General features: G+C 44.5%; 1 protein-coding gene across 1 annotated transcript in view; it reads left to right on the top strand.

Moving 5' to 3' along the window:
- Positions 1-6,109: 6,109 nt before the first annotated feature.
- Positions 6,110-26,358, top strand: part of LOC147607004 (uncharacterized) — a 55,548-nt gene continuing 35,299 nt past the window's right edge. Inside the window, exons 1-4 of the mRNA XM_086791581.1 lie at positions 6,110-6,399; positions 6,468-6,551; positions 23,837-23,918; positions 24,072-24,160. Coding sequence (XP_086647707.1) covers positions 6,361-6,399; positions 6,468-6,551; positions 23,837-23,918; positions 24,072-24,160 — 294 coding nt within the window. The 5' untranslated portion in view covers positions 6,110-6,360. The remainder of the gene's footprint in view (positions 6,400-6,467; positions 6,552-23,836; positions 23,919-24,071; positions 24,161-26,358) is intronic.

Genomic DNA, 26,358 nt, shown 5'->3' on the forward strand with positions numbered 1-26,358 from the left:
GATACCAACCTAGCCCAAAATGGGAGGTTCTTGGATTTGATGGATGGGATGATCCTAATCCACACTATATTTATATAGTCTTAGACCCTTATAGTCTAGATGAGAATCTCAAGCTCTTCTTAATTAAAGAGGCATTGGGATTAGTAGATGGCTTTTACATTATGGGTAGCAGATGCAATAACTCCGAGGAAAAGCGCTTCATTTTTTGGGAAATATTGAAGTGCATTCCGTCAGGGAAATTGGTAAAGATAATGTAATAATCTTGAAGATTATTAATTGATGTCTATATATAGCTGCTCTGACCTCTTTTTGTGTGTTTATTTGGTGTGAAACGTAGCTAGGACAGGGTGAGAAAAATAGAGAGAACATAAGAGTTATAATTGTTTTGATGTTTGTGTGTGATTGTGTAGAGGCAAGCACAAGAATGATAGCATCAAAGTTGGTGGTTTTGAATATCATTCTCTCCTCAACTTTATGCTACTTTTATTTTTTCGCTTTTGTCTCTATCTATTTTTGAGTTTGGAGTTAATATGTGATGCATAGATAAAGAGATTTTCTTTATGTTGATATGCTTGGTTAGCACACAGAGAGAGAGAGAGAGAGAGAGAGAGAGAGAGAGAGAGAGAGAGAGAGAGAGATTGCACATTAAAATACTTTATATATCTCTTTGTATGTTATGGGTGTTTTTTATATTGTTTATGTAATTGCGATCTTTGCCATGTCTAATACTTTTGTGTGTGCACATAAGTGCAGTTTATAATACTGATATGATATGCTTGGCTGTCTAAACTAAGAATAGCAGAGAAATGTTCTTAAAAAGTAAAGACCTTTCTTTTACAGAGATAGTTATATGTATTGTTAAGCTAAGAGGTATCATTGTGTACTTAGTCTATCGATGAGGTATCTACCTATATATAGTGTCGGTATACAGATAGGGTTATGTTATATGTTGACAAAGATATAAAGAGATGTTTGTAGAGCCTTAAGATATTCACTTTGGATACAGCCAAGCTCCAAATGACTACAAACTATTGTGGACATATGCGAGTGCACTGAGAAAAAACAGGTTGCTTGAAAGGATTACTTAGATGCTCTTTGGGATGAGATCCGTGGAAGTGGTAGCCAAAGGGGAGATACCCTAAGAGATGAGTTAACTCATCATTTCCATCGCGTTCTTAATGGTAGTGGTCACATGGAGGCTAACCAACTAGACATGATGTCTTTCATGGAAAATATGCATGTTGAAATTGGGGAACGTGTGGGTGTGCTATGCTATTGGCGATGTGAAAGGTATTAAATCCTAGTGTCACTCTATAAGGCGTGTGTTTTTATTACCTCGGAATGTTAAGCACCCAACAACTATGGTGGTATATTCTGGAGAATGTACCCTTCACTCTTTAGGAGCCCTTGATTATAAGTGCCATTTTTGTCGTGCACTAATTTGGAAATGTGAGGCATCAAGGAAGCTTGGACAATATGTGGACAAACACTGTTATGCAAGTGGGAATATCTCTTTGCTGCCTTTGGGAAATCCTCCTTCTTCATTGGTTGAGTTATTACTTGGTAATGATAATGTAAGCAAGGAATATAGAAAGAATATATGCTCTTATAACAATGAATTGGCATTTGTTTCACTGGGTGCTCAATTGGATAATCAATTCACTAGGGGGGAGGAGTATTTAATTTTCAAATCCATGGTTCTACCTATCATCATGTTGGTTCTATAATACCTGATGAAACACGAGGTGTGGCTACTCAATTTGCCCAATTATATGTGCATGATAACGGAGCATGAAATGGAGAATAGACTTCTTGGAATGCCTTCTTTAAATCCTATCATGCTTCAAAGGTTGCAAATAATGATGTATGAACATAATCTGTGTGCCCATGCACTTCTTACAATGAGAGAAATGCTACAGAGAAGTCCACATGTTGATTTGAGAATGGTCATCACACGGAAGCTCGACCAACCTCAAGGCAATACTTGGTTCCTTCAGGGAGTGAGGTAACTGTTATCATGCCGGGTCAAGGAGATGATTTTCATGTAGGTCATAGAGATATTCAAATAATGTCACGAGCAGGTGCTTTAAAAAGAATATTTAACTTGCATCATTCATATATGCCTCTATTATATATTCTTCTGTTTCCTCCAGGAGAGGATGGCTGGAATCTTGGAATTCCACTTCATGGTAGGAATAGGCAAGGTTTAAATGAGGAGTCAAAGAGTATAACTCAATGGCAATATTATGCATATAGATTACAGATAAGGGAAGATACAAATGCATGTCTTCTGTGCACAGTGGCCGACTTTTGCAACAGTTCATTGTCGATGCATATAGTAGCATGGACGAATCAAGATTAGTATGGATACGTTATAACCAGAAAGCATTGTGTGCCGAAGTATACCAAGGGCTTGCAGATATGGTTAATACAAGTGATAGGGTAAAAAGAGTCTCTGGAGGCATTGTTGGATGCAAGATAGTTGGACCATCTTCATATACTAGGGGTCTTGGATATATGCATCAATTATATCAGGATTCAATGGCAATTGTTAGGAAGACGGGTAAGCCTGACCTCTTTATTACCTTTATTGGCAATCCTAAGTGGGATGAAATAAGCAATGCTTTACTGCTGGGTCAAACCAAGATCGACCGGACTTGATGACATGGGTCTTCTATGAGAAGCATAAGGATATGATGCACTTATTGGTGGTGAAAAAAGAATTATTTGGAAGGGTGGTAGGATTTGTTTCTGTTATTGAATTTCAAAAAAGAGGTTTGCCGCATGCACATATATTATTGATATTGGAAAGTGGGTGTAAATCGACTGAGATTCCTCACTACTATGATATGTTGGTATGTGCTGGATTACCAGATAAGGTGATGTTTCCTAAGTTGCACAACATAATTAGTCATTGTAATATTCATGGACTATGTGGGAAACTAAATAGATTGTTTCCAATCAGCATTTAAATAGAAAGCAGAGTACCACCCTTGTGTGGATACGGTTCTCCTAGATATAGATCTCTCACTACTATTGTTGATGACAATGGGTATCCAGCGGTGAGATGATGGTAGTTTCATCCAAGTAAAAAATAATAGGGTGCATCAGTATGTCTATGAAGCATTGGACAGAACATTAAAAGACATTATGCAAAGTGATATTTTGTTTGGGTGGTGACTTCAGGCAAATCTCTATAAATTGAGGCATTGGCCTAATGAGAATTTGCTGGTTTTTTATTATCCATGCCTACATTAAGCTATTAGTTAATTACTCACTAATCACATCTTAATTACTCATTAATTACGTCTTAATTACTCACTAATTACATCTTAATTATCATCTAATCACTTTGTTAATGATGTTGATTCTAGCATTTGATCCACCATAGCTCATCACATTGCTATAATTTTAACATGGTATCAAAGCCAAAAGCCTAGAATCCATCAAGTTTATGAGCCCATTATCTAGTTAATTAAGATTAGTAGATAATTAAGAAATAATCAAAATTTTTTAGTTATTTTCAAGAAGCTTTCTGCACCCCCAACCAGTGGAGGATCGTGTGAGGATATTATTGATGCAACGTTATGCCGATTATATATTTGGAGATATGTGAATGTTTTAAAGCTCACCCAAAACATGCGGGTCAGGAAGAGTGCATTTGATTGTACATAACTAGAATTTGTCAAATGGACTTTACAAATTGGAGATGGATATTTAGATGATCCAAACAATCAAGATACAATGGTAATTTCACCACAAATGTTGATCCACAGAAACTCCCTTTTGAGTTTGGTTGAATGGGTGTACAAAGATGTTCAAAGAGTGGAGGACTATGCATGCTTCTTCAAAAACCATGCTATTCTTAAACCACAAAATCTAGAGGTTGATGAGATCAATGAGAACTAGTCTTGAGTGCATTACCCGGTCTCGAAAGAGAATACCTCAGTGGTGCAGACACGATTGCTTCATATGAGAATGATAGAATAATATATCCAATTGAGTACTTGAATAGTTTGAATTTAGGTGGTGGATATCCACCTCACCTTTGCTTCTAAAGATGATCTATCATGGTGCTCCGTAATTTGGACCCTTGGTAGGGCATTTACAATGGTACCAGACTGATATGCAAGCAATTTCACTTAAAGGTGATAGAAGCAAAAATTATTACAGGTACAAATATTGGAGACAGGGTCTTTATTCCTAGGATAACATTCATACCAACTATGCTTGAATTGCCTTTTGACATGAGAAGGAGACAGTTTCCTGTGAGGCTAGCTTTTGGTATGTTAATAAATAAGTCCCAACAAGGACAAACGTTGAGTGTGTTAGGACTTTATTTGGCCACAAAAGTATTCACACATGGATAGTTCTATGTTGCTTTTTGATTATTTTTTTTTGCTTGCAGGGAATATCTTTATTTTTTGGAACCTAGATTATTGCTAGGTTTGTATGGTTGAGACACTTACAACAATAGTTTCAGGCTCCTTGGAAATTTACTAGCTAAGATTGCAAAAGATTGCGGATCAGCTTTATGTACATGTAATGTTTGTAGACTATGGAAAGCCTAATAAGTTAGATTTTCGGTACATAGGCACTGGACATTACAGAATATTCCACTTTGCTATCTACAAGCCTATTGAAACGCTATTCATCTCAAATGTTGATCCACTGAATGAGTTTTGTAAGGTTTTTTCTTTTTGCTTCTTCTTGGCATAAATTAAATCTTGCAATAGCTAAATGTTATTATTTGAACAGATGGAGGCGAGGAGTTTAGGCTTCCAAGGAGAGATAATCTAGTTGTCCGAAGATTGTTTTAATGCTTGCTCAGGTGTGTTAAGATTGTCAACACTATTTTGGTCGGAATTCCAGATGTATATTTTCATGCCAACTTTGGTGCTTTATTTAAAGAACTGTAAGTGCTTTAGGAGCTTCTACATGGATATATGTGGCAAGTATGGTGTGTATATATGTAGGTTGGCAAGTTGAGGTCCATGAGGCCCAAAATGGTCCTCATGATGAGCCTTTGGTTTTTATGCATGCAAGGATACTCTTGCGCATTAGAGATGGGTCATGCCACTGTGTGAGTGTGTAAATAAGTGTGTGTGTGTGTGTGTGTGTGTGTGTGTGTGTGTATAGGTACATGTATGCTATGTTTGTACTTATGTATGTCCATAGATGTTGTTCATATGTATAGGTGGTCTATGTAAGATAGATAGATGCTGTTCATATGTATAGGTAGTGTATGTGAGTACCACGTACACATATATGTGCAAATATATGCATTTACATAAGGATAAGTTGAAAATGCATATACATATATGTATACTTGATTGGTTCTATGCATGGGTACATATGGATGTATAAGTATGAATGCGTATATATAATGTATATATGTATATGAACATATATATGTGTATCTGTATTTAGGCATATATGTGTGTGTACGTAAATATATATGGATAGACATTGTAGATGTATGTGTATATATATGTTATATATGTTTATATGTGTGCCAGTTCCTAAAGTATGGATGTATGTGTGTATATACATATGCAAAGAGATTTTGTGTGTGTGTATAAACATGAGAGAGAGAGAGAGAGAGAGAGAGAGAGAGAGAGAGAGATGTCCATGACTCTATGGTACCCAAACCTCTCATGTCCGGAGGATGGGGGATGGGTTGTGTCCTCACGAAGTTGTCTTTTTTAATGGTGTGCTTAGATGGGTCTCGCCACTAGTGTTAACAAGCCTTGCACAACAGGATGGATTACACGGTGGTTGCTCTTACTCTTAGAATTTGACTTTATCGTCACTGTAAGAAAAGGAACGCAACATGTTCTAGTAGCTGATCATATGTCATGGATTCCTAATGGGGTGAAGTCGCTCACCACTAGGATAGATGAAGATCTCCCAGATGCATGCTTGTTCAAAATTGAATATCGAGAATATTTAAACCTTTAACCACTATGTATCTTTGGCAAACAAACACAATTGCGTCGCAGTCTCAAGGGTTTAGAATAACATTATAATCAAAATATTTGTGAATAGAATTAGATAACTATATCAATTTGTACTTGAAAAGCAAGAGGGTTGAAATATTTGCAGAAACTTCATCATATCAATTTGCACTTGAAAAGTGAGAGAGTTGAGGACGAGTGTTATCTCGGAGGTCCTCGGTTCGATCTTTGTGGATGTGCACCCTTGTACAAATTGAGTTGTGGTGTGTGTGAGAGTTGTATACACGGGTGTAAATATCCATTTCCTGCTAATTTCTGTAGAAACTTCAATTATTAGGAAGGAGTCTGTGTGTAAAGAGAGTTGAGTTAATTCGTGAAGAGCGGTCAGCTGCCACGTAGCGCGATGGGCATTACGGACTCCAAGCTCTCCTCTGTTCAAACGGTGAGTGGTTTCCGGCCTTTAGCGTCGGAGCAAGCCATAAACTCCCTTTTGAAATCTGGCACTGGCAGGGTTCTGTAGACGGCATAACCACTGTGGCGCACAGGACCGAGGAAGTCGATCTTCTTTTAGAGAAGCTCAAAGGGCTTGAAGTTGTGAGTACTCCCATTTTTGTTTCACGTAGACCTAATTTTATATGCAAAAGGGCGTGCCTGTGTGTCCATTATGCATGCATGCATGTATGTAGGTAATTATGTATTTTCTTCTGCCTGCATGTATGTAATATGCTTTAATGGATGTGCATAATGTGTGTATATACATATTACATATGCATGCGTGTGTGTGTGTGTGTGAGAGAGAGAGAGAGAGAGAGAGAGAGAGAGAGAGAGAAAAGAAAGGAATATTAACATTTATAAACCCAAGGGCCCTATGAGACCTTGAGTGATACAATGATACCATGGGTATACTGAGCCATGGAAAAAGTAAGTTAAAGAAAATGAAAAACAACTATCACTAGTGTATATACATGTGATATCAGCATATGACCGTTTGTATGACGTAAACTAGCCATGATCAACTAATGGTAATGCACGCCTCAACCAATATTGATCTAATGGCCAAGAGAATATCAAGTGTTAGGGATGAACGAAAATTACCCAGAGCTTCCGCACGTCACAAGGGGCCCAAAAGTCTAGGTATCATAATGAGATTCCAGTTTACTGACACTTGGCGTAGAGACAAGTTCTCTTGCCAACCAAGCATCATTCCACATTACCCTTGGCGTAGACATAAGTCCCCTGCCAACTTGGCGTCGCGTGCACTCTACCACTTGCACTCTAGTTGGTACTTTGACCACATACCTTGGAGGAGAGGTGGGCTCAAGTCCACTCTACCACTTATGCTCTGTGTCGGTACTTTGACCACACACCTTGGAGCAAAGGTGGGCTCAAGTTTACCACTTACACTCCGTGTTGGTACTCTGACCACACACCTTGGAGCAAAGGTGGGCTTAAGTTCACTTTACCACCTACACTCCGTGTCGGTACTCTGACCACACACCTTGGAGCAAAGGTTGACTCGGGTGTGTAACATAAGATAAGAATCACTCACATGCGTAGTCTTGGTGCTCCATAAACATTTCAGCTACACAATTTTTAGGCATTTCAACCACCAATAGTTTTATAGGCATTTCGGCACCAATAGAAATCCATAGAAACATCCTCAGTCCATGAGTTGTGGTACGCTCCATGAATCCAATACGTCCCAATAAAAGGAGCCATACATCCATATGATAATCATGTATACCATGTATACTAGGCTTTTCAACTATTGAAAATGTTTCCGTGAAACAAGGCAAACAATTCACCTTCTCCTTGTATACACATACAAGGGTAATGTCACGTGCATCCCGCACTTGGATGCCACGCAGACATATTAGTACAGAAGGTGCAGGACGTGGGATGGTAAACTGGTCCCATGTGAGCACAGTCCGGGACGAGTCAGCCAGGGTTCCATCCCAGTCGTCCGAGGTCAGGTGTGCATTGTCCTGCACAGGAGTCCAAGGTCAGGTGTGCACTGTCCTGCACAAGAAACAGTGCCAGTCCGCGCTGCGAGTCTCCCTTTGGAATGATGTCAGTGATTCTGTGTATCTGGTATGGTACTGGATGCCAGATCATTGTGTAGATAGTTAGGGTTTGCTTTTAGGAAAAGGGGCCAGTCCATAGGGCTACTCCGAGTCCTTGTGTGGGCATGGGGATAGGGTAAACCACTCCCATGAGGGCCAGGAAGGCCCTGGCTGGACCCACCCTCCATGTGGAGGGGTTGTAGGACAGCCCTAGGGGCAGGTTAGGGGAAGCATACAGGCTATATAGCCTGTATATGGCTGTAAGGGCAAGTATGGGGCAGCCCAGTCCCCAAACAGCCTAAAGACAGTGCCCAGCCCCTTGGTACTCAAGCGCCTAGTGCCAGCTAGCCAAATCAGAGATGCGCAGCAGGTTATACCTTTTATTCAGCATTTAATGCTGATATTTCAGTCGTGGGGCAGAATATAAGCTGGCCGCCTGGATTAAAGCTGGCTGACTGCTTATTTGGAGTAGTATAAATAGATAAGCCACAATCCCATTGTGTTATCGCATAAATCACCAAGTGCTAAGGCAATGAAGGGCCAGGACAGCCAAGGAGTGCTAACGCAAAGGGGTGAAGGACTGCAGGTCAAGGGCAGAGTTATCTCAGCCAAGAAAGATCAAGTTTTCTGTATTTTCTTTTTAGATTTACATCATTCTAATAAAGCAAATACATCATTCGTGGTGGGGGCCCTACCGAGGGTATTTGGGACCCAATACTGTGTCCTCTCTTCTTTCCCTCTCTCTTTTTTCTGCACATCTTCATTCAGTTTTGTGCGTTAATTCCGTCGTGAAAAGTGTGCTGATTTATGAGCATTGAAGTTATCGATCTTCCGTGAAGCTTCCGCATGTTACAGTGGTATCAGAGCCTACTTCAAGTGCAAAGATTCAACAAAGAAACCAGAATTTTTTCTTGCTCGTGTGGTTGGTTTTTAGACGTCGGTGGACTACCCCCTTTCGGAGGGACTCCTGTCCCTCGAAGGACAGTTGGTTTTCAGCCTTCGGACATCTCCCACACACATAGTGGATGGTCAGATTGCGCTCTGGAAAGGAAGTGCGTTTTCCTGCTATGGCGATCTTTGACGACGAGAGAGACCAAGAACCATGGGACCAGAGTGCATCGGGCAGCCTAGCTAGGGTACCAGGCTTGAGTGTTACAGATATGTTCCAGCAGATGATGCGAGCAATCGCAGACCAGACAACCAAGTTGGAAGAGCAGAAGGCGCAGATTTTGGCTCTGGAAGAGCGTACTCGTTCTCCAGTGTCGCGTTTTCCATCTCCTCCTCCTTGTCCTTTCGTATCCCAGATTCTATATCCTCGACACAGGGACCCTCTCGCGGGGTCACGACCACAACCGAGCTCTTTCTTGAGTTGCAGATGTGTGCATTGGAGATCCGACAACGTGAAGACGAAGCCATGTGATAGCAGCTTTGGACACTAGATTGACATTGGCGGCGCCCTCGAATCATTTTCCCGAGAAAATGAACTTCAGTAAGTATAATGGTAAACTTGACCCCACAACTCTCTATTCATGGTTACATAAGTTTGAAGCTTACTTTGTCGTAGATACTGACAGAGTGATCTTAGCTAGTTGGTACTTGGAAGGTGAGGCCATTCCTTGGTGGACTCAGTGGGCTCATGCCCACACCAGATTAGGTATGGCAGCTTATGTGTGGGACGAGTTTGTCCGTGACCTTAAGCAGTGGACCAATGTAACACGCAGAAGCTCTGGGGGTCTTCTTTCAGCCCTACTGAGAACATGCTGATGTAAAAACGCAGATAGAAGGGAGAGTAGAGAGAGAGAGAGAAATGCTGGAAATTCAGTATATTTCTGATGGTACAAAAAGGTACCTACAATCTACAGCCCTTGGCTGTCTTCTTGAAAAGGTGAACATCACCAAAACTAATCCTAGTCTACGACCCAACTCAAAGGAGTTGAATGCCTAACACAATGAGCACTCTTTGCCTTATATAGCCTCTTGGACCTCTTGGAGTACTGGCCAACTGCTGGTCGGCCAGCCCGATTGGTCATAATTCCACATTATCTGAAGCGCCTGCAATCGACAGCAGCCCCTGGTACAGCCGACTCCAACTGGTTTAGCGGACAGACCTTCTGCAGCCGACAGCCTCTTCTAACGCAGTTGACAGGTCTTTACAAGTCATCCAATGAAATGCTCACCCTGTAAGCCGGTGTGATCCTCAGCTCTCCCATGTTGGAATCTATGTATAGCTCGAGATACCATATCGGTAGTAAAGAAAACCGATGAGGTCGGTGGAGTCTCGGTGGGGCGAGGGATGAGTGGCTGGTGCGGAACATCATAAAGCCCTTCTGCATAACTCTGCCAGCGTTGAGGATCAGTAATCGGGGTGGGGGGGCGTGGCTCTCTGAGTCGTCGCCAAGCAGTGGCTGCATCTTTGCTCATGAGCATGTGGTAGATGTCCCAGTATTGAGCCTCCTCATATGTGCGTCGCTTACGACGTGTAAGAGACCGCATCTGTCTACTGGCCTGCTGCTGTGTTATTTCCCCTTTCGCTATCTGGGATCGGAGATGTCGATGAAGCTCTCTGCACTCATTATCATACCATCTATTCTGGGGCATGTCCCCGGATCTAGGTGGCTTCCCTGTCTGGAGATGGTGTGGAAAGCTGTGGCTAGCTGCTGTGTGCAGTATGTGTGAAAGCTGGGCCGTCAATACATCAATGGATGCTGTAGGGTGGTCCATACCAAAGAGGCCATCATGTACTTTTGAATCATAAACGTCTGCAAGCTCCCGGGTAAAGTGGAAGATGGTACGAGATGCCTGAGTGGTTGGGGGTGGCAGATCAAGAGAGCTCCTAAGAGCAAAAGCCAAATAAGTATGGTCCGCACCAATGGGGCATGTAGGGATAGTGAAAGAGTCTATCAGGTCTGTGCTCTCCCGCGAGCCCAATATGTAGTCCACAGTGCTGCTGCCTCCTGATGATCGGAAACATGTGTCTTCCTGATTCTGGCCATTGTGACATCCCGTTATAAATAACGAGATGGTGTCTAGCTCCTAGGTCCAGAAGGTGTTGCCCATAACCTGTACTGTCTGGCCCACTGTCCTCTGACATCCTCGTGGTCCCTGCATCTACATCGTCTAGTGCCTGTAGGATGAGGGGATCTGTGAAGTCGAATGATACACTGTCGATTCTGTGTGCGTGCATTGAAGTCCCCATCAGGAGAACCTCCCCCATGGTCGAATAGTGTAGAATATCTGCGGATAGAGTGGCGTATGGAGACTCACTAGGAAGGGCCCCTCTCTCCTCTCCTCCTCCAATTTGGTCCTCCATGTGACCTGTGTTGAATCTCGACCCCTTCGGCGGGAAGTAGCATATTGCCAAGTAAACTGTTCTCACCTCTAAGAGCTGTAGGCTAATCCACATGTAGCGTGCCTCTGGGTCTCTCGACACCACCTTGATACGTTGGTGTAGTGCTCGTCTGAATAGTATAGCGATCCCACCTGAGCCTCTGGAAGTGCCCTGTCGCATCCCTTGTCTATACCCTGATTCCCACTGGCACCTGTCAAAAGTGCGCAGCGGAAAGCGTGAGACATAGGCACAGAGAGAAGGAAAACAAATCTGCATAATGATGATGAAGCAATGATACAATCAGCCCTGTGCAAGGGGTGGTCCCCGTATGTGTGGGCATGATGAACTACTCCCCTAAGGGAGGACCCAGGCTTGGAAGCCCCTGTCAGAGTGAGTACAGATGAGGAGGAGGCAAGCCTTATATAGCCCCAAGATAAGCTGGCCGACTTGCTCCAGAAAAGTCTCACGACTGGACAAAAAATAAACATGTGATAATGGGTGGCCAACCCTACAACCAAGGGCCTAAACATGAGGAAAAAAATAAGGTGCTGCCCGGGATAAATCTGGGCACCCCTGATACACAACTTGGGCACACTACCAAGAGATGAATAATGCTAACACCCCCTCTCAGATCCTGGGAGTGAAACCGGTCCAAGGAGCTGGAAAAGGAAACCTCCAAAGCAAGTCGAAAAGTCGATCTGCTCCCGCCTCTGCCACTTTCTCCAAGAAATTGCTTCCGATCCAGAAGGCCAACAAAATCCAAAGAATGAACCACCAGATGTCCATATCTCTAACCCAATCTATATAACACCTGTCACACAATGTGCTCCCTCTTCAGCCCAAGAAAGGATGTCGTCTGACTCTTTACCTCCAAGAAAAAAATCTGCTCCTTAGAGAACACCGCCAAACTGTCTCCCTGTTGGCACCCCCTCTAGACACCCTAGAGGCCCACAATGTCTACATCAGCCCTGGTACTCAAGCCTTCAACTTTGAGCTTGTTGAGCACCAATCTCCAAATACAAGGTTTCCGGATCTCCATGTATCCCTCGGTCCAAGAATGCCTCTCTGTCCTGCTAACACTCCAAGTGGAAGAAACATACCTCCAACACTGTAGCTGACAATCCTGCTGGCACCTGACCTTTAAAACCTGTATCCATAACTTGCCATCGCGTGATGGGACTACTACTCACACGCCCTGTCACCAATTGGCCGACCATTTGGTAGTTTTTGCGTCTCGTTCACTTGAGGCCAGGCCGGTGTCTCGTGTGAAGAGGCCAGTATTTTGCTGACATGGACGGGAGCCAGACTGGTGCCACCCGTGTGTTAGCAGGATGGTGTCGTATGGACGGGAGCCAGACCAGTGCCACCCGTGTATGACCTGGACTGTGTTCGATCCATGGGACTGTCACGCCATGGAAGAGCCAGTATTCGTGCCGTGTTTCACCTATGGGACTGTCACACGATAGGGAAACTCGTGCCTGGAACTGTGTCTTACCTATGGGACTGTCACTCCATAGGAAGACCAGGTTTTTATGTTTTTATGTCGTGCCAGTTTTGTGCCGACAGATATTTTGTACATGTTCCATGAACGGGAGATATGTCCATGTTACTTTTTGCACATGCACACATATTTTGCATGCTTGAAACTGTTTTCGCATGACATGTATTTGTGTGTTTGCCTGCCTGACGTGTTACTTACTGAGCGGGGACGCCTGCCAGTGAGTCGTGAAGTCTGCCCTGTATTCTGACAAGTTTCAGTGCATGTGAACAGGTGGTAAGTATGTTACACATGTTGTTTTAATGTTTTAAATTCTAACCCTTTAAATTATAAGGTTAGGTGTTCACACTTATTTAAAAGTGGGCACCCCCTTTGGGCACCCACTTTGGGGCCAAGGTGGGGAGCCCCACTTTTAAGTGAGTGTGGGGGTGGGCATGGTCACCTACCCCCACTAATTCCCCACATGCATGCGTGGGTATCAAAAAGATTAACTCCACATTAATTTGATTAAAAAAAAAGCTCTCTCCATCAAACGTAAAGGAGCATACGCTTCCACCATCTTCGTAAAAAAAGAGCAAGAACCAGCGATCGCTGAAGCAACTCTGAGGTGGCTGTTTCTATCCTGTATACGGCTGTACCCTCTGCTACGACTGTACTCTCTGGTGGCTGCCCTACACCTCTCCTACGTTTGCTTTCCCCAGGCGGCTGGCTGACTTCCTGCACAACGACTGCTCCTGTTTTTCCTCTGCTGTTGGCTGCGCCTCCACTTCTACAGGCGGCTAGTGTTGACTTGAGGTGCGCTTCACACATAAGCATTGCTGCAGGCAGCCATCTCCATACAGCATACGCTGCTCTCTGCAGGCGAATCCCATGGTCTTGCAGGCTGCGTGTTTACACCAGCAAACTGCCCTCTCTTTCCTCTCCAACAGGCGGCTATTTTCCCCCTGTACAGCAACTAAACCTTAATAGTCAGGCGGTTGTGCACTACTACCTGACGGCTGCAGCACCTACTGTTGGTGGCTGCGCATGTTCTCTCCAACAACCTGCACTTTCACCTCACAGGCTGCTGTCCTTCTCTTGCAAGCAGCAATCTAGCTTCAGCAGGCGGATGTCCCCCGAGGGTGTGTGCACTCCCGCAAACGATGCTCTATAGGCCAGTGGCTGCAAGTTGCCATATCTTCTCCACTGGCGTTCAACAAGGGAACTTCGCATCTCCTGGGTGGCTTCATCATACCACAAATATTGGTTTTCTATCAACCATTTACAAGTAAGTGATTTTCAGATTTGAGTAAAGTATTATATGTTTAAATCTGATAAGAGATTCATCCCTCTACGGCCACACCTGTTCGGTGCCGGGTTGTCCAAGCTGTATTGGCGAACCTCGGTCCAAAGGTGCTGAGATCGGGAGAGCCAGGCGTTAGTACGAGAGCGCCTGTTTGTGCGTGGTCTCGGAACACCAGTGAGGCGCTCTCCGCGGAGTCCAGTGAAAGCACAGGACCGTAGAGATTGGACCACACTAGTGGTCGTTCTGCTTCGAGTTTTCTTCATCGAAATCCGAGCTTATTTGTTTGGTATTGTTTTCATATGTACATGGACATTATCTGGTTCTCAGAACCCATGGAGCATTGTATTCATTAAATACTCCCAATAAATATATCATATATTGAGGGGGGGGTCGGCCCGTTCCGGCCCCAGTGCTGGTGTCCATCTTTCCATTTCTGTTCATTTAATTTCAAGTTGTTTTAAGTTGTCCATTTCATATTTGTGGTTTTAAAGTTGTGCTATTAAGCGTGTGGGTGTCCAACGGAGTCTTTCCCACTTGACGGGATCGGTTTCATTGGTATCAGAGCACGGTTGTTTCCCTCTTCCTAGTGGGGAAACGAACCTGTGTACTGGACATCCCGCTTTTAGCAAACTTTGAACACAATGGACAGCCAAGGCAACCCTTTGGAAGTACCAAATTCGAGGGGTCCATCTAGTGCTTCTCGTGGGTCTGATGCCCTGCGTGGTAGGCACAAGCCCCTTGAAAGGGTTCTTGATAGTGAATCCAAGGGTCAACTGTCTCCAGGAAAGACAGTTATGCTTGAACAAGACCCTGATGCTATGAGGGCTGAAATGGAACATATGAGAAAACTTTTGCAGGCTCAAGAGCAAGAGTTAAAGTTTTTACATGAAGATCCCCATCTGCAAAGTGCTATTGAAGCCAGGAAGGCTGATGCTATGGTTGATGTAACCTTTGAATCAATGGCTCGTGAAGTGGGCAAGAAACCAAGGGAGTTGGCACTTGCCTATCTCCTTCGCAAAGGTGATATCAAAGAGGGGGATGACGGAGAGCTGAAATTTAGAAATCCACCTCGTTTGAAGCATGGAGATCCCGCATCCCAGAGGCTGAAATCTTTTATGCAAAAGGAAGAGGTGACTGTCACTTCTCGACATGCATCCTCTCCCCAAGGCACTAAGCCCGATAGATATATGTATGCCAGTGCTCATGGAGGGCATGAAAGTCACATGCATGCCAGATATGTATCTCATGGTGACAGGTCTGCTTCCAGAAAAATTTTGCCTTCTGAGTTGTCTCATGGAGAGACTATGCCATATGCCGGTAAGTCACATGCATCTGAGCTTCGAGTTCGTGGAGCACATGCCACCGTGCCCCATGAAGCTTCTATGACGGCCCATGGAGCCCATGCAGACAGGGCTACCCCGTTGGATAAGGGGAAAAGAAAAAGAGAAGACCATGAGCCTCATGCCAAGAAGCTCAAGGAATTCAAAGCAGGTGATAAATCTGTCAAATTTGATGTCTTTCATGGTGAACATGATGCTTCTAAGGTGTTAGCGTTTGTGGCACAGTTCGACATTGCTTTTAGCGATGAGGATTTCACAGAAAAGTCGAAGGTGCGCCATGCTAGCATGTTTCTGAAAGGGAGTGCTGCCCATTGGTGGATCACTGAAAAGATCACCAAGGATCCCATCTCTACTTTGAAGGAATTCAAAGATAGATTTTATGCTCAGTTCTTGCCTCCCAATGCAGAGCAAACTCTCACTCAAAAGTGGGACAGGCTGGAACAAAAAGATAATGAGAGTGTGCAACAGTATGTTAATAAATTCTGGAAAGTGTTGCTGGAAGTCACTCCCTTCATGCAAATCTCAGAGGATGAAAGAAAGAGGAAGTTTCGTTCTGGACTGCAACCAGCATATAGATCGGGTATTGAATTGCACCCAAAACATACGTTGCAACAACTCACAGCTTCTGCTCTTGCTACGGAGCAATTGGTGCTCAAGATCAAGCAGGATCAAGGAGGTTCCAAGGGGAAGGACAAGGCTGTCCCAAATCAGCAAAAGGGCGGACAGCCATCTAAAAAGAACTTCCGGGAGCCTTACAAGGGTGGTAAAGCTGAAAATAACACATCTAAAGAACAGGGCCCAAGAAAGAACAAATTTGGATTAACCCCGGAGCAAAGAGAGCAATATGCTAAGGATGGAAAATGCTTTTCTTGTGGTAGCAAAGACCACATGTTTCAGCAATGCCCAGATCGCAAACCAAAGCACGAGGACAAGCACACCAAAGCAAATGTTCATGCAGTTCCTGATGTGCAAGGTAATACAGGTCATGATGCAAAAGAGCGTATGGTTTGCAAGGCTTGGGGGCAAATCAAGGATCAGCCCGCACTCTTTATGTTTGATGACTGTGCAACTGACAATTTCATCTCTATGCAAATGGCAGCTGCATTGGGTATTGAGGTTGAAAACATGGGACCTCAGATTGAAGCCGAAGCTGCATTTATTGGTAAAGAGGTGCAGGTTACCCCTTTGATTGGGAAGTTGCGTATCCATATACAGGGCTATCTTGATAATGAGCATTTCTTAGTTGCTCCACTGAATGGATGTGATGTATTGTTGGGCAAGCCGTGGCATCATAGGCTTGAGCCCCGCAAAGACTACAAGTCCAATATGATTTCTTTTATGCATAAAGGCCGCATGCATTTTATTGATGCTGGCAAAGAAGGGGATTCTATCCCAGTTGTATCACACATCCAAATTAATAAAGCAATGAAAAAGAGTCTTTCAGCGTACTTGCTTTTTGTGCGTGATAGTCTTGTGCCAAATCAACAAAATGTGGATGCTATGTCTAATGATAGGCTGAATTTTCTTAATGCATTCAAAGACTGTTTTGCTGACTCATTGCCAGGTGAATTACCTCCCCAAAGGCCCGAAGATCACCGTATAGATCTTGTGCCAGGTAGTTCTCCTCCTAACAAACCCGCATACCGGGTGAGTGCTGCACAACAAGAAGAAATTATGAAGGAGGTAAACGAGCTTTTAGAGAAAGGTTTGGTTCAGCCCAGTTCCTCACCTTACTGCTCTCCTGTGCTTCTTGTTCAAAAGAAGGACGGATCATTCCGTATGCGTGTAGACTATAGAGCTTTGAACAAGCTTACCATCAAGAACAGATTTCCTATTCCACGTATTGATGATATCTTGGATAAGCTTGATGGCTCAGCTTGCTTTAGCAGACTTGATTTGAAGAGTGGTTATCACCAGATACGCGTGGTGCCACAAGATGTCCATAAGACTGCATTCAGGACAGCCTTCGGATTATATGAATTCTTGGTAATGCCTTTTGGTCTCACCAATGCTCCTGCTACTTTTAATCGTATGATGGATAGGATATTCCGATCCCATCGCAAGTTTACAGGAGTCTTCTTTGATGATATCTTGGTTTTCTCCAAGAATGAGCAGGAACACAGAACTCATTTGGTCACAGTGTTCGAAGAGTTGCGGAAGCATAAACTTTTCGTCAATGCCAAGAAAAGTGAGTTTTTCCTTCCAGAGATTCATTATCTGGGACATATTGTATCCAAGGATGGAGTTACAATGGATCCTGCAAAGATAGAGACTATTCGGAATTGGCCCGAATTGCAAAACGTACATCAAGTACGTAGTTTTCTGGGATTATGTTCGTACTACAGGCGTTTCATAAGGCATTTTGCTATGATTGCCACTCCTCTACATGATCTCATGAAGAAGAAAACTGCTTTCAAATGGACTTCAAAGGAACAGGATGCTTTCTTGCAGCTCAAGCATGCGATCATATGTGGTCCAGTATTGATTGTTCCTGACTTGCACAAGTCATTCGTGGTTAAATGTGATGCTTGTGGTGATTGCATAGGAGCTGTCCTAAATCAGGAAGGGCATGCAGTTGCATACGAGAGCCGTCGTTTGCATGATGCTGAGCTTCATATGGATATCTATGAGAAAGAGCTCTTGGCTGTAATTCACGCCTTAAAGATTTGGAAACACTACCTTCTTGGGGCTGAATTTGTAGTCAAGACAGATCATCAAAGCTTGAGATACTTTCTATCTCAAACTAAGCTTTCAGAGAAGCAGATGAGAATGGCAAATTTTCTTTCCATGTTTCATTTTCAGATTGTGCATACTCCAGGAAAGAAAAATGTGGTGGCCGATGCACAATCTCGGAGGCCTTATATTGCTGCAGTCTCAGTGGCCTCTCATGGAGATCTATCTGCTATGAGAGATTTGTATCATTTGGATGCTGATTTTTGCCATATTTGGACTGATTTGATGGCTGGTCATTCACATGCCTCTTATGTTATCAATGAGGGATATCTCATGAAGGATAATTGCCTATGTGTGGTAAAGGATTTGCGTCCAAAGGTTATGGACGAATGTCACGCTCCACCATATGCTGGTCATCGAGGTATTATGCCTACTACTCGCATGATTCAGAGGTATTTCTTTTGGCCAAGCATGCGTAAAGACATTGAGGCTTATGTGCGTGCATGTATTACTTGCCAAAAGGTGAAATTTGATAGGCAAAAGCCTCCAGGTTTGCTTCAGCCATTGCCTATTCCCTCGCAACCTTGGGAAAGTATTACGATGGATTTTATTATGGATTTGCCTAGATCCCAGCATGGGAATGATGCTATTTGGACTATTGTGGACAGGTTTAGCAAGCAAGCTCATTTCTTGCCCGTCAAGAAAACCATTAAAGCCGATCATATGGTAAAGCTTTTTCTTGCTAATATTTTCAAGCATCATGGTATGCCTAAATCCATTGTTGGGGATAGAGATCCCAGGACTACAAGCCTATTTTGGAGGGCTTTGTTTGATAATATGGGTACTAAGCTTGAGTTTTCATCAGCTTATCATCCCCAAACGGATGGCCAAAGTGAAGCTGCAAATTCAGCCGTGTTGGATTTATTGAAATGTTATGTGGCAGATCAAAAGAGTGCATGGGAGAAGTATCTTCCACTTGTTGAGTTTGCCTACAACAATACAATCCATGCTTCCACAGGAAAGGCTCCGTTTGAGATTATTTATGGCAGAGTGGTCTTGCCACCCATCCTTCGTACCAAGGATGAGATTTTTGCAGCTGATGAATATGTTCGTGACTTGGATGTTGCCTTTGGTCAGGTCCGGACAGCCATTGCAAGATCTCAGGATAAGCATAAAATGGCTGCTGACAAGCATAGAAGGGACATAGAAGTCAAAGAAGGTGATTGGGTATTGCTGAAATTTGAGAAGGCTAGGCTTCGAAAGAGGCCAGGACGAGAAGGATCATATCCTAAGCTTTCTCCTCGCTATTATGGACCCTTCAAGGTGATTCACAAGATCAATGAAATGTCCTACAGGCTTGCTTTACCTAGTCATTGGAAGATTCACAATGCTTTTCATGTGAGTCTATTTCGGAAATATGTGGGGCCAGATCCTGATGAGCCTGTCACAGAAGATCCGCCAGAGATTGAAGAGCTTGAGGAGATCCTCCAGCCAGAACAGATTGTTTTTCACAAGGAGAGAAAGCTACCTGCAGGAAAGCTCTCCAGGAGATACCTTGTGAAGTTTAAGAATTATTTGCCTATTGATGCCAAGTGGGTAAATGAGGATTATTTTGCAGATTATCCGCAATTGTTGCAGGCATATCTTGAGGCTTTTAAGTTGAGGTCAACTCTTTAGAAGCCCGGGGGGATGTCACCAATTGGCCGACCATTTGGTCCATTCCTAGTTTTTGCGTCTCGTTCACTTGAGGCCAGGCCGGTGTCTCGTGTGAAGAGGCCAGTATTTTGCTGACATGGACGGGAGCCAGACTGGTGCCACCCGTGTGTTAGTAGGATGGTGTCGTATGGACGGGAGCCAGACCAGTGCCACCCGTGTATGACCTGGACTGTGTTCGATCCATGGGACTGTCACGCCATGGAAGAGCCAGTATTCGTGCCGTGTTTCACCTATGGGACTGTCACACCATAGGGAAACTCGTGCCTGGAACTGTGTCTTACCTATGGGACTGTCACTCCATAGGAAGACTAGGTTTTTATGTTTTTATGTCGTGCCAGTTTTGTGCCGACAGATATTTTGTACATGTTCCATGAACGGGAGATATGTCCATGTTACTTTTTGCACATGCACACATATTTTGCATGTTTGAAACTGTTTTCGCATGACATGTATTTGTGTGTTTGCCTGCCTGACGTGTTACTTACTGAGCGGGGACGCCTGCCAGTGAGTCGTGAAGTCTGCCCTGTATTCTGACAAGTTTCAGTGCATGTGAACAGGTGGTAAGTATGTTACACATGTTGTTTTAATGTTTTAAATTCTAACCCTTTAAATTATAAGGTTAGGTGTTCACACTTATTTAAAAGTGGGCACCCCCTTTGGGCACCCACTTTGGGGCCAAGGTGGGGAGCCCCACTTTTAAGTGAGTGTGGGGGTGGGCATGGTCACCTACCCCCACTAATTCCCCACATGCATGCGTGGGTATCAAAAAGATTAACTCCACATTAATTTGATTAAAAAAAAAGCTCTCTCCATCAAACGTAAAGGAGCATACGCTTCCACCATCTTCGTAAAAAAAGAGCAAGAACCAGCGATCGCTGAAGCAACTCTGAGGTGGCTGTTTCTATCCTGTATACGGCTGTACCCTCTGCTACGACTGTACTCTCTGGTGGCTGCCCTACACCTCTCCTACGTTTGCTTTCCCCAGGCGGCTGGCTGACTTCCTGCACAACGACTGCTCCTGTTTTTCCTCTGCTGTTGGCTGCGCCTCCACTTCTACAGGCGGCTAGTGTTGACTTGAGGTGCGCTTCACACATAAGCATTGCTGCAGGCAGCCATCTCCATACAGCATACGCTGCTCTCTGCAGGCGAATCCCATGGTCTTGCAGGCTGCGTGTTTACACCAGCAAACTGCCCTCTCTTTCCTCTCCAACAGGCGGCTATTTTCCCCCTGTACAGCAACTAAACCTTAATAGTCAGGCGGTTGTGCACTACTACCTGACGGCTGCAGCACCTACTGTTGGTGGCTGCGCATGTTCTCTCCAACAACCTGCACTTTCACCTCACAGGCTGCTGTCCTTCTCTTGCAAGCAGCAATCTAGCTTCAGCAGGCGGATGTCCCCCGAGGGTGTGTGCACTCCCGCAAACGATGCTCTATAGGCCAGTGGCTGCAAGTTGCCATATCTTCTCCACTGGCGTTCAACAAGGGAACTTCGCATCTCCTGGGTGGCTTCATCATACCACAAATATTGGTTTTCTATCAACCATTTACAAGTAAGTGATTTTCAGATTTGAGTAAAGTATTATATGTTTAAATCTGATAAGAGATTCATCCCTCTACGGCCACACCTGTTCGGTGCCGGGTTGTCCAAGCTGTATTGGCGAACCTCGGTCCAAAGGTGCTGAGATCGGGAGAGCCAGGCGTTAGTACGAGAGCGCCTGTTTGTGCGTGGTCTCGGAACACCAGTGAGGCGCTCTCCGCGGAGTCCAGTGAAAGCACAGGACCGTAGAGATTGGACCACACTAGTGGTCGTTCTGCTTCGAGTTTTCTTCATCGAAATCCGAGCTTATTTGTTTGGTATTGTTTTCATATGTACATGGACATTATCTGGTTCTCAGAACCCATGGAGCATTGTATTCATTAAATACTCCCAATAAATATATCATATATTGAGGGGGGGGTCGGCCCGTTCCGGCCCCAGTGCTGGTGTCCATCTTTCCATTTCTGTTCATTTAATTTCAAGTTGTTTTAAGTTGTCCATTTCATATTTGTGGTTTTAAAGTTGTGCTATTAAGCGTGTGGGTGTCCAACGGAGTCTTTCCCACTTGACGGGATCGGTTTCACGCCCCTATGAGTCACCCAATCACATGGCAACACCCCCTGAGCTCTTTGGTGTTAACTATGGCACTGAGCTCAAGAAAGCTCTCCTGCCAAAACCTGACACCCCCAGCTGGCAAGCTCCCAACTAGCTAGTCACGTGTCCATGTGGAACCAATCATCCACAACTCATCATCCCAAAGCACAATCTGATGTCAATCATCTGCTCCAAAGTGCTGCTCCACTGGTACCTACCTGTACCCAATGAACCTGTACACCTACCATGCATCATGTACCCAATGAACCTGTACACCTACCATGCATCATGTACCCATCCTGCAACTGAGCAAGTACCTGTGAACCTCGACAACAGCTCTCGTCACCAAGTGACCTAGCCTGTCTCTGCATGAATGCCGATATCACCCTGTACACCAAGCTCCCAAATCAATGCTTATCCTAGGGATGAAGACTCCTGTGCCTATACCCTGTAATCCAGAAGGCCATCTGCCTAGGGAATAGGAGTGGCTCACTGCCAAGTAACCACATCCCCCTCTCAAGGTGAACACCTTGAGAACCTAAAGGAAACACCTGTAAACCAGCAAAACTATGCTGAACTGGCACAAACTCATAGACCCCCTCTGCTGTCGAGAAAGGACTAACTGTCTTCCACACACACCTCGAGGATGAGAATCCAAGTGTGCACCCATGAGTCTGAGAACTCTGACAAAGCAAAGATTGGCCGAGCAAGGGCTCAAGGCCATGTGGGAAGGCACCATTCCTGAAAAAGAACACCTGTCTCCAAGAACGCAGATGAGATAATGCAAAAAACGCTGCTGTAAACAGCCGGCAGCACGTGTACCAAGAAGAAGAAAGGGAAGAGGAAAACACAGCAACTTCAGCACCTCCTCTGGCTGCCCCAGATCTGCAGAAAACACAGCCAGGGTGTCTCCCCTGCTTGCTGCCCCAGATCTGCAGAAAACGCAGCCATGGTGTCTCCCCTGCTTGCTGCCCCATATCTGCAGAAAACGCAGCCAGGCTGTCTGCCCTGCTTGCTGCCCCATATCTACAGAAAACGCAGCCATGGTGTCTCCCCTGCTTGCTGCCCCATATCTGCAGAAAACGCAGCCAGTAGGGACTGCCATGTACCTCCTTCAGCCGCCTAGACAAGGCCAAAACGCTCCCTCCTCCTCTGCAACCAGCAGTATAGAAAAACGCAGAAATCCTTCTCTCTAAAAGAACGCCAGAACACCTTCTGTAGAAGAGCCTCAACCCGGTGCTCTGATACCATGTCAAAAGTGCGCAGCGAAAAGCGTGAGACATAGGCACAGAGAGAAGGAAAACAAATCTGCATAATGATGAAGAAGCAATGATACAATCAGCCCTGTGCAAGGGGTGGTCCCCGTATGTGTGGGCATGATGAACTACTCCCCTAAGGGAGGACCCGGGCCTGGAAGCCCCTGTCAGAGTGAGTACAGATGAGGAAGCCTTATATAGCCCCAAGATAAGCTGGCCGACTTGCTCCAGAAAAGTCTCACGACTGGACAAAAAATAAACATGTGATAATGGGTGGCCAACCCTACAACCAAGGGCCTAAACATGAGGAAAAAAATAAGGTGCTACCCGGGATAAATCTGGGCACCCCTGATACACAACTTGGGCACACTACCAGGAGATGAATAATGCTAACAGTACCTTGCTACCCTGAGAGAGAGAGAGAGAGAGAGAGAGAGAGAGAGAGAGAGATCCCTTAAATGGCCACTAGTTATGTAATGTTTTGCATTGTGTTTAAGTGCCTCTATGTGCTCGTGCACACGCGCACACACAGGTGTGAGGCAACAATTTTGTCAATGCCAAAGTACATGATTTTCTTGATCTTTCCAGGCCAAGCCTCTTTTGAAATCACCTCCAGCTGAAGTTGGTCTGAAGGACTTGCTCTTGAGACATGCTCATGGTAGTGAACATGGTACATGCATACACTTAACCTTTTCTGCTGGATTTTCAGCAGAAAGTTGTAGTATTTTTTTGCCCAATCACGCTTTGTTTTTCATCTTCCAAGTGGTTGTCGATGCTTTTTAACATTAGCTGGCACAAATTAAACTTCTCGCTTCCATTGTAGGGTCGCTGGATCCGACAACGACAGCGTCGTTGCTCACTTTGTATCAGGAGTGGCAGAGAGTTACCTCCGAAAAAATCAACAAAAATCAGGTATGTTGGCAGCTATGGTTCCGATTAATCTCAACACCTCTATAATATTGGCCTACTCTCAACTTTCAAGGCCTTTTTGATGAGAACTATGATGAATCAAGAGGTTATATGAATTTTGGCTAAATGCTTGTTTCTTGAATGCTGTTATGACGCATGAGTTTTTCTTTGGGGGGCTGGATTTGGATGTATATTGTTATGTAAGTGGAGTAATGGTTTCAATGGAGTGATTGCTTGGAAACCAAGCCTTGAAGGCCAAGAAATCCACTTTATTGCCGATGGTGGCAAGGCCTTGTGTATAGGGGTGGTTTCCATTCAATGCAAGGTCACTATGAAAAAGAAGCACCTATTTTAGGAAGTTTGATCAAGGGTTATGTGACTAACTGGTATTGGGGGCGTCCAGCAAAGAATGAAGATCTTAGGTATGCGTAAAGTGATCTTCTTGCTCTTATACCCCTTGCGAGTTTGGCTTTACTAATTCAAAGATGGAATTTTAGTTATCAAACCAAAATATGTAATTGAGGTTCATTTTATAGGCTTCCTTAGACTCTCTTTTAGGTGGCTGTCCACCTGTAACAACCCCATAGATCTACTAAACACAGACCACACGTGATTAGTACAAACTTCCTAAGTGGCTAGCTCACCTCCCAACCATAGGTTCTATGATTCCAACCTCTCCTGAGCTAGGGGCCAAGGTCTGACTCCCACATATCCATACCTGATAGCTTGGCAATCCTACCAGCTGCATCTGCCTTATAGAGGCTCTAGGCAAGCCTATCTATGCTCTGCCAGAACTGTGGCTCGATGTCATGTGCATGACATGTACATGCTAATCCCAGGGCTATTTCCTGAAGGGCAGCAGATAAACAAGACTTTTAGGACATGAGCAGGGCTGAGGCAATCCCAAGAGGCATATTGTTGATGTTGGATCTGGCCGAGAGGACTTAAGGTGCTACGCGGCTGGTCGGCAGCAGGCTGAATATTTATTGTATTTTCTGCTGGCCGGCAGTAGTCGGCCGGCGTACGGTGGAGTCCCCAAAGCTTATAAAAAGGCTCAGCCAAGAAGTATTAGAACCATTCAGTTCCTTTGAGAGCTGAGTCATAGATTAGGTCTTAGACTAGGTGTTTCAACCTTTCGATGGGGCAGCCTATGGCTAGCCAAATTCTCTCTCTCTTCTCTCCATCTTCTACTTGCGTTTGCATCAGCATGTTCCAGGAAAGGTGTTTAGGGCTGAAAGAAGACCCCCAGAGCTTCCGCGTGTGACATTGTTATCAGAGCTTCAGGCTGATTCTGAGATATTGTTGTTGCCCAACTGTCCCACCCACCCTTACTGGATGAAACCATCGCGCGTGTCTTGATCTTTTGGTGGTGTGGTGACCAGGCAACATTGTATCAGTATCAGGCTCAGCAATGCTAAACACTGATGGTGTCCGAGATGAAGGTGCCTAGTCCAAGGAGAGTAACACAAGACATGGAAGAAGTTCCCAGGAGATTGGTTGGTGGTATTCCACAAGACCCAAGGGGAATGGCAGTCCTGTGAGTTAGTTGCCACTTGGGGCATACTAGGAAAGGCTTTCAGGAAACGGTTCCAAGGGAAGATGATCCTCCAAGGGGTGGAGTGAGAGTGCCAGACTCAATGCTTAGGAAAAGAAGACCAAAGAAAGTGTTCAGGGATAGGGCATGAAGGGCTAGGGGACAAGGTGGAATAGATGCACAAATCTTCATTAGATTTGGAGTGGAATTGGAGACCGGGTAGGGTTTTCAGTGAAAAGGTTGCCAGGAAGGGAAGGATGTCAGGTTTGAGAGTCCAAGAGGAGACAAGGGGATGATGATAGTCATCTAGGGTCAGAAGTTGGAATCCCATCATCAAGTTTAGCAAAGGGGATGTCATGCGCATGACATGTACATGCTAATTCCAAGGCTATTTCTTGAAGGGCAACAGATAAACATGACTTTTAGGGCATGAGAGGGCTGAGGGAATCCCAAGAGGCATATTGTTGATGTTGGATCTGGTCGATAGAGGACGGAAAGTGCTACATGGCTAGTTGACAAGGCTGAATATGATGAATATTTATTCTATTTTGTGCTGGCCGATAGCAATCAGCCAGCCTACAGTGGAGTCCCCAAAGCCTATAAAAAGGCTCAGCCAAGAAGTATTAGAACCATTCGGTTCCTTTGTGAGCTGAGTCATAGACTAGGT

The sequence above is a fragment of the Cibotium barometz genome, chromosome 56, assembly GCF_041138505.1.
Source record: "Cibotium barometz isolate CiBa-2024 chromosome 56, ASM4113850v1, whole genome shotgun sequence".
NCBI lineage: Eukaryota > Viridiplantae > Streptophyta > Polypodiopsida > Cyatheales > Cibotiaceae > Cibotium > Cibotium barometz.